Consider the following 16,265-nt stretch of genomic DNA (forward strand, 5'->3'; position numbering starts at 1 on the left):
GGAGTCTCATGCATGTGAAGTTTGTGAAGATGTGACCGTGAAGATGCTCCTATTGTTAAACACCTGCAATAAAGAAGACAGTTATGTGAGGCTGGAAGACGCTCACTTTTAAATTAACAATGATTTAACATTGCCCTCTTAGAGATAGAGAAACAGACTCTACTGGATGATGGTTTGTTGTCACAACTGGTTTTTCCTTAGCTTTAATCAATTCAATCTAAAAGTACCAATTTAGTTAATTAACCATTTTATCTTCAACTTGTTGCCTAGGTGACAGAAATCAGCAATGTCAAGAATATCACACGGTTGCCCCGGGATACCAAGCGGCAGGCGGTGGCCATCGTCTTCACGGATGATACCTCACGCACATTCACCTGTGAATCAGGTAACACACACACACACACACACACACACACACACACACACACACACACACACACACACACACACACACACGGACAGAAGCCTGCAGCACACTGTGCAGTAACACAGACTGAACTCTGCTTTAGTCAAGTTTTTGGCAACTCACTGTGAATTGGACTACAAATCTACTGACATCGCTAAAACACATACAGCCTGACACTTCACGCTGAACACACTGATTTGAAGGAATAAAGAACATAAATCCCAGCAGTGATCAGTAATCTGGAGAGATACCATCAGATAATCGATCACACACAGTCAAGAGATTCATGAGTTTCAATCTGACATTTTTCTACATAGTGTGCCAGTAAAAGGCTCTAATTTACACCATCGGACTTCTTTGTCTCTCCCTCTCTCCCTCTCTCCCTCTCTCCCTCTCTCTCTCTCTCTCCCCACAGAGCTGGAGGCAGAGGACTGGTTTAAGACGCTGTCGATCGAGTGTCTGGGCACACGGCTCAATGACATCAGTATGGGCGAGCCTGACCTTCTGGCTGCTGGAGTGCAGTGTGAACACACAGGTGACTTTCAAAACAGAAAGCAGAGTCAAAAGTTTCAGTCTCAGCAGCTTGTTTGGCTTTTAGCAGCACCAGTCCTGTGGTTCAGTCTGTGACTTCCAGCTAACACTGATGGCCCATTAAACACAAACGAGAAGCCAGTGTGGGATCTTGTCCTCACTGCTGCTCATGAAGCTCAAGCTGCAAAACAAACATACATAAAATACAACGGACATGGGTGCTGTACTGGATAGTAAAATCGTGTACCTACCTAATCATTTTGACAAAGACAAAGTGTCACAAAGGCGCGACTTTAGAACAGTTATGAAAGCAGATGTGAATCTCAGCAGAGGCAGGGTCAGACACAGTGGATGAGATCGACATAAATCTTTGAAAAGCGTAGTGACCTTTACCTGGGTGAAAGTTGAGTCCCTGTCGTGCACATGCAGCCCTCTCTGTCCCATCAACAGAACCCTTTGTCCTGCATGGATCCATCTACTTATCTACTACTGGATCTACTTAGCTGAGTAACATGATGTGCATGTGAGTGTGCCCGTCCAGGTTCAGAGGGCCTGGTAGAGTTAATGGTCGTATTTGATTGGTCATGATTCACACATAATAGCAGCATACTTAAACCGTCTTTACATTTGCTAAAGGGGGGAAACTGTATTTTAAGTGCTGAATTGCATTCAAAACATATAAGTAAAGACGTTTATATACTTCCACTCATTTAGTGTGGGCCGGCTGCACAGTTGTTGGGCCCAGGCCTCTAAAGCCCACCCATAACGCCATGGCAGGTACCAGATAAGCTCATTTGTGAGTTGTTTAAAGAAAAACAATAAAGCTATCAAGACACTTAACCCCAAGTTGCTGACTCCAATTGCATAGTTTGATATATGACAAGAGGTTACATTGAAATATAAATCAACTCCAAGGACAGCATCACACTACAAACAACCAGGTCAACAGTGACAGGTCAGAGGTCATTATTCCACTCCATCTCATCTGTCTATTACATTGGCAAACATCCACTGAATAATAATAAATAACCATCCAGCTGGGCCAGAAGTCTTTTTATGAAGCTAATCAGAAAAAACTAACCAAGACTGTGGTGGAAAATCTATTTACCCCAATATGATACAGTATGATGATGACCTTACGCTACAGGGCTGTAGCTCAGGCTATGACTTATAGAGCTGCAGGCAGTCTTTTAGCAATCAATGCATTTCCAGGTTGAGGGGGCCTTCCCGACTTGGCCCTTCCATAACACCTGGTCTGCTGTGAGCGATTGTTGGAGGGACATGCATTACAAGTTGTTTTTGAACATGTCTGCTTTTTTGGTATTTTTATTTCCCATACAGTGGAGGTCTGCTCCTTCTCTTAGTTAAATCATGTCTTATGACTTTTCTTTTTTGCACTGCTCTTATTGAATTACATTTGAATTGTAGCTCTGATTTCATTCTCCTGTTCCCTCTGTCTTACTCTGTTCCAGTTGGTTTTCATTTCCCCTTATATGACTCTTTAAATTTCTCTGCATTTGTGTTCTAACATATTGTCTTAAGTCGCTTCTCTATAAAGTGTTTTTATGTCATTTTTCTATTTTGTTTCCTCTGCATTATTCATTTGTCTGTGATTATAAAAACTGAAGTGTTTTTCAAAGCTGCGAAATGTGCTTTACAAATAATTTAACTTGAATCTAATGACTTTAACGACGAGGTTATATAGGATTAATCTCTACTGTCATTGCACGAGTGCAAGTACTGAACAAAGAAATGTAGTTAAACTTCCAGACCAGAAATGCAAAACAAGCATTAAGGTGCTAAATAATGTGCAAAGTAAGTATTGAGTAATCTAAAGGAGGATACAGGTATATACAGTATTTGCAGTCGAGATATTAAATCTGGGTCATGATACACAGGATAAGTCGGTATACAGAAAAATGTACCTTTAATATTGCACATGTTCCATTTATACATACAATAAAATAAAGATAAATGTATGAATATATGTCATATCACAGAAGTTTGAATATGTTTACAAAAATAAATTAAAGCACTGGTTGTTGAAAGGTGCAATACAAATAAAACTGCTTCAGCTTCCATAATTCTACAATTCACTTAGCAGACGCTTTTATCAAAAGAGACGCACATCAGAGAGTAAGAACAACACAAGCAAAGATCTAGAGAGGCTAAGCAACGTCTGAGCGGACACACAGGTGTGTGCAGTGCAGAGGCGAAGCTCAACATGGACAGCTGTTCTTGAGAGTTCTAATCAGCATCAAAACCATCCTAAATATCATCATCGTCATTATCATCAATAACATTAAGTTAGTAGGTATTCATGAAAGAGCTGGGTCTTTAGTTTTTTCCTAAAGGTGCAGAGGGTCTGCAGATCAAATGTATCTGGAGCATCATCTCACATGAGTTAGAAAGTCTGTTCCACCACCGGGGGGCGACAGAGGGCAAGAGTTTAGTTAGAGAGTTAGGGCCTTTCTGTGGGAGGGAGTGTAGACCTGGATGAGAGAGTTAGCCTTAAAATAACTCTAATCTTTGATACTTACAACAAATGAGGAAACTGAGCCACAAGCAAAAATGAACCTCCTTAACACTGTCCTCTCCATGTGTCCGTCTCTTCAGAGCGCTTCAACGTGTTCCTCCTTCCCTGTCCCAACCTGGACATCTACGGGGAGTGCATGATGCAGATCACCCACGAGAACATTTACCTGTGGGACATCCACAATCCTCGCACCAAGCTGGTGACGTGGCCTCTCTGCTCCCTGCGGCGCTACGGACGCGATGCCACGCGCTTCACCTTTGAGGCCGGACGGTAAGACCAGCGAGGGGAGGAGCCCTGGGATAAGAAGGGAAGGAGGGGGGGGGGGGGGGGGGGGGGGAGATGTTTCATCACTGACTGTTCTGTTGTTTTATACAGGTTACATTCACAAGATATATATTTAGACACACAACTACAAAGTTTATGTCAAGAAAAGGGACAACACATCCTCAGCAACAGAAGAGTGTATTTAGAGTCAAGCTTTATCAAAACGTTCAACAGGTGTGTGTGTGTGTGTGTGTGTGTGTGTATGGTCAGTTCAAGGATACCTCTTTCTCTCTCTCTGTCTCTCTCTCACTCATACACACAAATCCTAACAGCTCCGTTTTGTTGGTCGGAGCCTGTGAAGAGATTGATTGAATAGATTAGACAATGAATCAATGCACAGCCAGACCTCCTTATCTCCTCCTCTGTGATAAAACCTGACCGGCTATGATTGGGTCAGCATGCAGATAACTGTGTGTGTGTGTGTGTGTGTGTGTGTGTGTGTGTGTGTGTTTGTGTGTGTGTGAGATCTGAAACAAAGACGTCACAACAGCCCTCTCTGCCTGTGGGTGTGTTGTACTTCATAGATCTCTATAAAACCAAGTCTTTATTGCATCGAAGGTGCACAGCTTGTCCTCCATCAGTGTCATTTAGCAAACATTTATCACTCTTTCCACTTTTACTTGATACAGTTAGAGGCAGTAATATTAACCTGATAGGTACAGATCGTTTTAAATGAGTCAGATTGCTGATTTAATGGTCTGTGGGCTGAGGGAGGCTCAGGGCTCTTTTTGAAAAGCATAATTACAACCAGCTGTAAAGTGTGAACAGATCATGGAGGTGTACAGAGATGAAGCTGCATGTGACAGAAGTGACTGTAACAAAAGAATTAGATGAATTAAAGCATAAATATTTGGTTATATCATCACCTGTGGTTCAGGTAATTTGGTTCACACAGAGGGAAAATATAATTGAGTTCTGGACTTTTTATGTTGAGTGTCTTTATACAAACCAACTCAGAGTTGTAGTGACAAAATAATGTTTTATAATAATTATAAAAGGGCATTTATTTGATAGTATAAGTGAATCCATTGGCGCGACATTGACCTACATGGAATTCAAAAGCAGGTCATTCTGCACTTCATTGAACCTGATGTGTAGTTCTCTCCTCTGGTGAGAGGCTCACAGAGAAACCTGACTATAGGAGCATGTGAGATGATGCTCCAGATATGCCACAGATTTGGTAATATTCTCCCCCAATACTTATATATTTCAATAGGCTATATGATATGAGGACATTATCGGATATTACATTTGATGTGTATGCAACATAGATAGGCCTATATCTGGGCACATACTATATGAGGCACTCAGAATTTGACCTGGCATGAAGCATATCAAAAAATGTCCAGATATGATCAGATTCTGCAAGAATAAAAATAAAAACAACTCCGGATTCTGGGGTGTTTAGCGTAGTGATATTCTGTAGGTATAGATGACATGACTCTGGGTGTTGGAAGTATTCTGGTTTGTAGTCCATGTAGTGTCATCCATGTTGTATTTGGTATAGCCTTTGGCTGTATGCAGGAAAGCTAACTGTGTAGTGATCAAAAGTAGTGGATCCATAGACTTTATAAGACATGGGAGTAGTCTCAGTGACGTCACCCCTTTGGAGTTTTGAAGCCCAATGATTGTAGTCGCCATATTGGAAATGTTGTCTCAGACAGCCTCAGCGCTCCCACCTGTCGTAGATACGACCGTTATCATGAAAAACTCTTAGCATTAAGATCTTAGTTCCAAAAAAAAGTCCCCCCCCCCCCCCCCCCCCCCCATACAGTGTGGACCAATAAAGACATGAGCTATTCAGACCATAATCATTTTTTGAACGAGGCTGTAGACTTTTGGGCATTGTTTCATGGGTGTTAATGGGACTTCTGGGACTCTTGCAGCCAGCCTCAAGTGGACACTCGTAGAACTGCATGTTTTTGCACTTCTGCATTGACTTAATTTTTCAACATGGGAGGTTGCTGCTTGGGTTGAATGCATCAGGTAAAATGCAATATGTGAGCCTTTTGGCTATTATTTGGTGGCAATGTAACTTTAATTGATCTGTTTTCTCTGCAAGCTCAGTTTATCTGCTCTTAGACATTGTCTATCAACTTCCACTCATTTTATCGCTTCTCAGCTTTGTTAGTTTGAATATAAACAATTACCATTAGAGAGACAGGATGTCTTTGCAGGAAGTCCCTCATTCAAAAGTTCTTGCTACACCGTGCCTTAAAAAGCTAGCCATCACTCCCAGAGGTTTTACAGTGGTGGGGCAATGATGTAAATATCTTATGTAAACTTTAGTTTCTCTCCATTTTAGGAATATGAAGCTTAAGTTTAATCACTCTCTGAATTTCTCATTGATAAACTTTTATTGACTTTTAGGAACGTGCAGTAGAGTCGTAGCTCACTAAGGTTTCATTCTGCAAAATTTTCAATTAAACACGACCTGCACTGGTGTTGTGTAGACTGTCTTCATATTGAGTTGTTGTTGTTGTTTTTGTGTTTAGGATGTGTGACAGCGGCGAAGGCCTCTACACCTTCCAGACCAGAGAGGGAGAGCAGATCTACCAGAGGGTTCACTCCTCAACACTGGCCATAGCAGAGCAGCACAAGAAGGTCCTGCTGGAGATGGAGAAAAGCAGCAGGGTGAGAACAAGTTTACAAGTCTGCAGAAACACTTAATGTGCTTCAAAACCAGTCAGCAGATACTATTTTATTTATCAAGTTATTGACGAGGAGTTGAAGCCTTAAGCACAGTGAGGACCCGAGAGGGCCTCAGGATCTCTGTGTCCTTTTTATGTCAGTGTTTGTTTTTATTAACACTGCTGTGCAATTTGAACATGGTCCTTTATTGTTGCAAAATTGAAGAGAAAGGCACATGGGTCATAAACCTAGTTTTTAAACCTTATCTAAGTTCATATGGCAATGCATCATTTGAATGAAGCAAAAGTCGCACTTGAACTATGATATGTGAAATAATTCCTCTTAACAAACTCTCATGTGAATCGTTAGGTCAGATTCTGCTGTTCCTCTTAGCCCCTGAAGCTTTTAGGCATCTTTACTGTTGTTTTGGCCTGTTTTACAGCCCGCAGTAAAACTCTACTGATGGTAACTGTAAAAGTGCAGAGCAGGGTGGATTATGTCCCTGACGATACATTTGCACCCTCTTGCTGCAGCGAGTGGTATAAATCTCATCCAGCTGCAGCAGCTCTTTACTCCTGGTCCTGCATGCCTGTTAAGCCACTTCCATTCTTTTTAAATCGTGTGAGTAACAGCTCCTTAAGGTTGTGGTCATATGTCTCCCAGTTGATGTCTTTAGGTTCAGAGTCTGGCTCCTACCCCTGCACTCCCACTGCCATCCTGCCCCGATCCGCCTACTGGCACCACATCACTGGAAACCAGACTGGCATGGATTCTGGCAGCGGTATGTTACCCCATTGGTTCCCAACCTGTGATCCTCTTGGGGGGGTGCCAAAGATCTCAGGGAGGGCACGTGGCTATGTTTGCTCTGAGGTTGTCAACAAAAACATATTAAATGTTTTATAGAGAGTCCTTTGCTCAGACCATATTTGTAGGCCTGTTCTGTTGGGTTTTAATCAATGAAAACAATAAAGCAATAGAGCAATGGATCGCCTTTTGTGTGGGTTCTGGGGGGCTCGTCTTTTCTTAGATATGAGTAGGCTAAGGGGGGCTCCAAGGGAAACAGTTTATACAGAACCACTGCGCTAAATTTTTCCTTTTGTAGGTTTTATAATGTATGTTTAGTACAAAAAAGAATAAGGAATAAAGGTTTAGCGTTTAGCATAAATATAGTAAGCAGGGCCTGGTTTGTTTTTAAGGTTTAATCCTGATTTAAATTATCTGGATTTGGGGATCCAGGATCAAATAATCCGGTTCCCTTTCATCCTTTACCTGGATCAATTGATCCAGGTAAAGACTTTTAAAGATGACCAAATCCAGATTACCAGTGGACCTCATACTTTGTCCACATGGGGGTGCCAAAACCCACACAAATTGAAGGAACCTCACACCTGCTTTAAATAAAATATCTGCACTGTGCTGCACTGTGCTGGGATTACTATTATCCTGATTTCTAGAATCACATGTTTTCCTATCGTACTGGAAAGTTTTTAACAACACAAACTGGAGGATCGGTCCAGATAGATACGAGGGGCCGAATTTGACAATCATCCTTTTTTCTACTAAGGATCACGTAATCTCGCTCACTTGCATCCCGGTTGATTAAAGAAAAACTGAATTTGATCATGCTGATCCAGGGATAGGCTTTTATGGATTACCAAATGCGGATAAAAGGTCACATATTATTCAAAATACACTTTACCATGTTTTTCTAACACTAATATGTGTTCATAGTCTGTATACAAACCCCCCGATTATGAGAAAAGTCCATCCTCTCTGTCTTTTGCCTGCTCCCCTTTTCAGAAAATGTGTGCTCAAACAGGCCGTTTGGAGATTTTCCCTTCATGACATCACAAAGGGCAGTAGCCCCTCCCCCAGGTGGGTGACACTCCCACAGCTAGGTGTTTGTTCTGCCCTCTGAGTTTGCCTTCTCACCGTAAACAATAGGATATGGAGCGAGAAAGCCCGAGCAGACCCAAGCCCTTCCAGAGAGGGGGCGTGGTCAGACACAGCTCATTTACATATTTAAAGGTACAGACACAGAAACAGCCTGTTCTGATCAGGGCTGAAATAGAGGGGTTTATAGACATGATCAAATACAGGATCAGAGTGGATTTAGAACAAGAAACTTCACAGACATGTTTTTGGGGAGCTCTGAGACTTATTTAAACTGGTTGAAAATGAGGATAATGTGACCTCGATCGATCCATTCAACTGCTTTAAATTTAATATTTAAGTTTGATTTGACCTAATGTCTAACTCATATTTAAAAAAAATGGCTTAATACATAATCCTTTGTTTTTAATTTTGACCAACACGATATCACAACCCGGCCCACGGGATAACAGCTTGGCTCTTTGGAAAGTAGAAAATGCACACTTATGGCACCTTTAAAGTTCACTAAATAATGCATTACATCTGTTTGCTCTTCAGTAACAGCTGTGGTTGTTTCTGCTCATTCTGCAGGTAATATGTCTGACGACGACCTACTGTCCACCCGCCTCCCTCCGGACCGTCATTCCACCCTGCCACTCACAAACACACTAACACGGTCCCAACCCCACATACACACACACTCCCCAACACACTATCCCACCTACCCTAGACAGTGACACACACACACACACAGACACACACACACACACACACACACACAGGAGAAGAAGATGTGGACATTGACATAAAGACTGACACTTTCCCACATGCATGCAGGCACACAGTTCACTCTCTCCCCTCTTATGAGTTGCACTGCCCTCACAGGAGACAAGGTGGGTGAGACTTACACTGGCACTGTGCGGGGACGGGCAGAAACTAAAAAACTTGACTCTGCAAAAGACTGAAAGAAGATTGGGAATCCTCATATGACTGCATTTCCCCACAAGTCAACAGCAGTCAGGATAGTCTGATGTTTTTGCACACTCGGAGGCAACAAGTTGTCGACCTAAATTCAAACTTTTTTTCCACCTGTTATCACCTGTCGAAGGAGGGGAGGAAATGACACATTTTTGGTTCTTTTCCTTATGTTTTCATGAAGTGTGAATACGGTGGGACCAGAAAGGCTGGATGTGATGCTCCTGAAACAGCTTCTCACCTTCATAGTGACACAAGATTCAACCGTCTGACGTGGAATTAATGTCAATGAGGTTTGGTATGTTATGTTGAAACAGAGTATATGTGGGACTGCATGGTACCTTAATAGCGCCACACTTGTATGAAGGACACTTAGTGTATATCCACCACTGGATCAATGCCTTTGATTTCTGATGTTGTATTACAGTAACTGGATCTGTTCCCTGAGCTGAGGCTCCAAACCACTCTGACCTGTGAATCAAGCTGTGATATTTGAACTGACTCCTCTAACTAAAGTGAATATTAAGAAAGAGTTTCCTGAAATGTGTCCTCTGATACCGTCTTGTACACATCCTTCTGTAGCGCTGTACATGCACAATCTGTGACTCCCATCGAAGGTCTCAAAGTTACAGAGGGGCTTACAATGAAGAGGGCAACATTCACAGATTTGTAAAAGCCCAAACACATTTTTATTTAATTGAAATGAATCACTATTATTCAGTGACTTTTCATGATATAAACCCTTTTCCTGAGGGGTTTCTGTCTTACTATTCTCACCCAACACAATGTTACATTTTCACTTAACTAAAGGCATGCACAGAGTCCCAGAAGGGCAGGGTGGAAAAGGGCGTCTCCTCCCCACAAGGGTTAGGCTTTCCATCCGCCGTAATGTTTAATGTCCTCTAATATATTTGATCCCACAGGATACACCAGAGCAGCACTCGAGCCTATAACAGGAATCCTTGGGCTTACACAGAGGGGTTTTTTGAAACAACAATATGACAGATCACTTTGTTTGTTTGACTGAGGGGCACATATCCTAAGATGTGACCAAAGGAAGAAAAAAGGAATCATGGAAGTGTTGTAACCTGTAAGATAGTTGATGGTGTCAGAGTCTGCTACGAGGATTACTTCAGCTTCACATTTCTTTCGATCATTTTTTAAACATCTATTCAGTGAAGGTATAGTCTTTGGGTGTAAGTCCATCGCCAGGATAAGGGACATTAGCAACAGAGTGGGTTACTTTGTGCGTCTTTTTACAGGCCGGTCTAAAGGGCTAAATCCTTTTTAATACAACTTGTTGTCATTTTCAGAGTTTTGAGCATCGTTTCTAAAAGTGACTTTAACATTGTACTAAGTTGGATAATTAGATCTGCTGAACAAAGCAACATCACTCATAATAAGACACACACACAGTGCAGAACAAAGGGCGCTGGAAGTCAAACTTTTAAATGAGACGGCAGGGCGCGCAGGCTGAGAGATCAATTAACGCAGCCCTAATGTTAGCTAGCAGGATTGCAGACTCCACGCGGTGAAAACAGAAGGCACACAGCTGCAGATAAACAGCACATTGTGGACTCTGCTGGAAATTGTCACGCAGGAAGATAGTTTAAACCTCCTATCTCTCTGGGACACCCTCCAAAACAGACTGCATCTTATATAACTGTGCAACTTATTCTCCAGATTTTACAGTCTTATTATTAAAAGTTTCCGACTGCTATGGTGAACAGACAAAAAAAAACTAACACACATATTTATTTGTACTACTTCTACACATCCCAAAAAATGGGTAAATAAAAGTCAAAACAGATTTTTAAGCTGATGGTTTCAATTGTGCCTGATTTAAGGGCTAAAGAGGAAATGAGACAGATTTTTACTGCATAGACTAATCTAGCTCGAGTTGCAGCTCCGTCCTCGCTCACCTGTTCTGAACCTCCCAAAAAATGTTGCCACCAGCCTCATGTTCCACGCCTACTGTACTGGCTCAGCTTGAAGCATCATATTAAAACTAAATGGGACTTTGCACTTGGTTCTAGTTGTGAGTTAGCTATATTTTTGCGAGTTTGCCCGCTGAAAAAAAATTTGCCATTTCATCTCAGACTACAATCAGAAACCAATGTACTTCAGTCAAATCCAAATACTTTTGTTTTCTCATAAACCTGTCTGATCATGTAAATGCAAAGTGTTTGTGAAATTATTAAATAATATATTCAAAGCAGAATGAGAGACCCAAGTTGTAAGAAACAGAATTATCCCTCGGTCACAGGTGGGGTGCAGCATGTCAGCATTTTTAAAGGAAAGTCTTCCCATAGATGCAGTATTTAGCAACTTGGTTGCATCACAATCAGTGAAGCTGGTCTACATCAGAATCGTATATGAGTGAGATATATCTGTCTACATTTTGTTGTTGCACTCAAGCGTAAATTAATCTTTTTTTTTTGCTAATCTTCACATCGTAACCTTTTCCTCCTACCTATCCTTCTGCCCCTCACTGACCTGATCAATCCAAAGCTGTCATTGTGCCCATAGATAGAGGATGTCAAAGGTGGGGAAAAAACAGATGGCCCTGTATGCTTTCTATTAAACAGCATTGCAGGCTTCGCCTTACCTTCTGTTCCACTTCCTCTTACTGAGAGCTTTTCATTTTGTTGAGCTGGAGGAGTTAGGCCGGGTTCCCGGTACAAGCAAAGGTTGGATCATGTTATTCTCACCTGTGAGCTCATATGGGAGTTCTTCCTTTGTTTTTGTTTTTAATCTGTCATTGGGGATAAGACTGTCAGAGAGTCTTCATAAAGTTACCTTTGCAATGTGACGTCTGGGATCACCGACCACCCTTACACAAACCTAAAAGCCTTGTGCCTGGCTTGTGTCTGGATCTGATTAAGCTTGATTATTGCAGCCTGGAATTCTTGTACACCTTACTTTTATGGTTTTCTAAGTCGTTTTGACATGACAGGGCTAAGCATCTAGTGTTTTGTTTACATGATGTATGTTATGTGTTATATGTAGAAGTGCTGAGTCAACTGCCATACTGTGTATTTTAGATTTTCAGACCTCTTGTACATATTGCTATTTATTTCAAAATTAAATGTGCGAGTCTGTGTGTGTGTGTGTGTGTGCGTGTGTGTGTGTGTGTGTGTGTGTGTGTGTGCGTGTGTGCGTGTGTGCATGCATGCGTGTGTGTTAACCAAGGCATATTAACACGTGTTCCCATGAGAGGCAGTCACAATGATTTTGTATCTTGTAATGCTGATTAAGAGCCTGTGTACTTTTAGGGACTTATTTGCGCTGGCATCCCACCTCACTTTCAGAGCGCTTCTCACCGGTGCTTATTGTTGCTAGGTTACAAACGTTAGTAGTGGCCGTTAGGTCTGTTTTAAAGAGCTCTATGTGCTAAATATTTTTCCTTTATTTAAGGAAAGTCACTAAAAAGATCCTCCGCCATTGTTGTTAACAAAGCTGATTTCAGATGTCCCGCACCTTCTTGATTTATATTAATTGGTGAGGAAGAAGTGACATTGTTGAGCGCGGCGTTGTTCCAAAAGTTGAGCTGTTTAAATTATGAGCGTTACATAACGCTCATAATAACTACTGTACATCGGTTTTCGTATTGAAAATGGGTACTGCCAGTGTAAAAAACTGCCTGTGTGGACAGAGGTCCTTATCCTATATGATAGTCCATCCACACTTTGTCATCATTGTTTTCACATGTTAATCACCACCTGAATGAACAGCAACAAGAACACTCAATCATTTCTTTTACACTATCCACTCACACATGCTAATCCTTTAGGTCTTTGATAATCCCACATCATCCCTGTTCATCCCATAGACTGTAGAAAGAATGGACAGGGATCACCTTACCTCAGGTGAAGCCAAATAACTTACAGCTCCTCCTGCTGAAGGAACTTCTGGTGGCTGCAGCGCGTGCAGCAGAAACGGTTTGAGAAAACATAATGACACCCCAACACAACCTCGAGCGTCTGCTTAAAATGCACACAATTATCTGTTCTGCTGTGGGCTGTACCTGCCTAAGGGATTTGTTCAATTTTATTGGTACGTTAAATGTGTGTTTTTTAACATCAATGCAACGATTTCCAGATTGTCCCTCTGGTTGCAAAGCCAAAAAATGTCAGCGCTCGTTACGGGGATATTTTGGCTGTTTAATGGGAAGAGGCTGAGTTAGCTGTCCAGTTGTACAAACAGTCTATGGGTCATCCCTCTTGATGCGTCCGTTTTTGATTGATATATATATATATTTATATATTTATATATTAGGGCCTGATCGATATGGGATTTTGATTTTTGGGGCCTATGCCGATAGCAATATAGGAAAGAGAAAAAAAATCTGATGTCGATATATTGGCAGATGTCTGTCTTGTATCCATCATCAATCTGTAGAGATTCATAGATATAGATAAAGATCAAATGTTTCCACTGTGGAAAAGATGAAGACAAGATGGTCAGAGTGATAATGCTTGTTGTAATCTGTATAAGCACACTCTGCTGTTGACAGCCAGAAAGAGAAATGCTACTGAAATACAATGACGCTCAAATAAAATTATGTTTGACTGGTGTATAAATGTAGTCATATCAACGCATATCTGCGATAAAATTAGCCGATAGTGATAGTCACTTGATAAGCCAACATCGGCCAATATTATCGGCTGGCAGATTAATCGGTCGGGCTCTAAAATATATATTTATTTATCTGAACTTTTGACTAATTAATGAAAATGACCTGCTGATGGAGCTTGATGAAAAGTAAGATGATGACCAAAGTCATTATTGTTCCTCATCTTAGATCTATGAGTATGTGTAAAACACTTTCTGATAATCCAACCACTGATTTGTTACATTTTTAAATGCTGACTAAAGTATTTAACCAACCTGTCCACTTCAATGAGACTGAACTCCCTGATGATAAGTTTGAGTTCTCCTGATTTACTCAGATAAGTCTGACCTTCACTGGTGATGCAGCTTTATGAAACACCCCTCTGTGCACACACACAAAGTGACAAAACTGATGATGCAAAATCTGACTGATGGGAATGGCTCTGAAGAAGGACAGAAGATGACTGCACTGTTTTCCTCCAGCGTGGTTTGAAAACACCTGACGGTTATATGGAGTGTTTGTGATTGTAACATTTTCACACTGACAGTTTCCGCTCTCACCGATGACCTCCCCCTCAGCTTTGTAACCCACAAAGAAATGTTGTTTTCACACATTTACACTGTCTACACACCAAGTGCATGTTTTCTACAAAAATAAAGTCTGTTACTTACTCGACAGAGCTGCTCTCCTTGGGGATTTCATTTGAGTCAGACTTTTGTTAATGCTTTACCTTCTTATAAAAGTACAGTCAAGTGAAAAGTATCGTCCCTAAAGTCAAAGATAAAAACCATCACATCGTGTTTCAGTTGATTTAGTGGTTTTTTTTTAGTTTAAAGGGGCTATCTGTGGGATTTACTGACCTGTTGTGAATAAGAAATGAGCTCCCTCATCCTCATCAAAGTGTGTATGGCCCGATAAGCTGACGGAAAGCACAGAACTCCCTCTCTAGATATATGTTTATTTTGTCCATAATGGGTGTCTGTAGATGCATGAAAGAACAAAACAAGGGAGTTGATTCATCTTTTGAAGGGGTTGCAATGTGGTGAAAGGGTGAGTAGTTTTGACGCCAAGAATCTAAAAGACATGGATATGCCTTATGGTCAGTTTCAACAATTAAGACGCATATGACACAGCGGATGAGTTTGCAACAAAGCTATACCGAGATGGGCAATCACAATGAAACATTCAGAAGAAAAGACTTGCTCAAAATGAAGAATGAAATCACACCAGTGTCAAAATTGCTCTGTACAACATCAGGGAGGTCAGACTCGACCTGTCAGAGCATCCTGCACAGCTCCTGGTACATGCTCATATCACGCATTGACTACTGCAACTCTTAACTGACAGGTCTACCACAACATGCACTCTCAAACCTCTGCAGGTGATTCAGCATGACTGGTCTTTAAACTAACCAACACAGCACATGTCACTCTGATGTTCATATCCCTCCACGCTGCTGCTCGCTTACAAAACAGCATCAACAATGTCTTCTTCTTACCTGAACTCCCTCATCAATGTGTGTACACTCCCTACGGCCAACTACGCTCTGTCAATGAAAGGCGTCTACTCCTACCTTCACACCATCACCTTAAGCCTCCAGCTAGACTCTTCTCCTCTGTAATACACCCGGTGGTGGAATTAATTACCAAACTCCCTTCAATCCACGGAGTCCTTTTCATCCTTTGAGAAAAAGCCAAAGACAGCTCTTCCATTAATAACTACGCACCAAATGACATTGATGCTACTGATGATATTCTAATGATGATGATATTGATGAAGATGATTATGATATTAAGATTGATGTTGATTATATATTCATCATAAGCTGTCATTGATGATATTTAGGGAAGAACAATAAGAAGATTGAAAGACGGGGTTGCAGAACACAAAGAACGAGGATTATGCTTTGGCACAGAGACTGAACAAGCAACCCGGAAATAAATAATTCAATAATTCAAAAATTCTTTGTTTGGAAGGAAAAGGAAATCAGAGGAAGTGAACGCTTTTAAAGACTGCTCCCACGTGAGACTGGTGGACTTGAACTTGTATAGAGCTTTTACACCACAGGTCACACCTTCGCCTTCACACCCTGATGGCAGAGGCTGCTATGTATGTATGAGGTTAAGTGTCTTGCCCAAAGACACTTCGGACATGTGGCTGCAGGAACTGGGAATCGAACCTCGACCTTTCGCTTGAGAGACTCCCAGATCCCCTGACTGGATCTGGATTGTTCATCTGAAAGTAACATAATGTCCTGGACTCAAAGATGAGATTGATTGTACTCTGTTTCTGTGAAGTACTGTAAATAATGTCATTGTGACACTTCAGTCTATCTTTTCTCTAGTGACCTTTCAGGAACAATGAGGACAGTTTGA

At 41.4% G+C, this 16,265-nt stretch overlaps 2 protein-coding genes across 2 annotated transcripts in view; one reads left to right on the forward strand and one right to left on the reverse strand.

Moving 5' to 3' along the window:
- The window catches only part of dok4 (docking protein 4), a 72,485-nt gene extending 57,920 nt beyond the window's left edge, over window positions 1-14,565 (forward strand). Inside the window, exons 4-9 of the mRNA XM_065952526.1 lie at window positions 271-385; window positions 822-941; window positions 3,554-3,743; window positions 6,293-6,431; window positions 7,092-7,209; window positions 8,892-14,565. Coding sequence (XP_065808598.1) covers window positions 271-385; window positions 822-941; window positions 3,554-3,743; window positions 6,293-6,431; window positions 7,092-7,209; window positions 8,892-9,037 — 828 coding nt within the window. The 3' untranslated portion in view covers window positions 9,038-14,565. The remainder of the gene's footprint in view (window positions 1-270; window positions 386-821; window positions 942-3,553; window positions 3,744-6,292; window positions 6,432-7,091; window positions 7,210-8,891) is intronic.
- LOC110005219 (low choriolytic enzyme-like) overlaps window positions 1-16,265 on the reverse strand; it is a 208,211-nt gene that overhangs the window by 18,253 nt on the left and 173,693 nt on the right. The window lies entirely within an intron of this gene.

Source organism: Labrus bergylta, chromosome 3, assembly GCF_963930695.1.
Source record: "Labrus bergylta chromosome 3, fLabBer1.1, whole genome shotgun sequence".
NCBI lineage: Eukaryota > Metazoa > Chordata > Actinopteri > Labriformes > Labridae > Labrus > Labrus bergylta.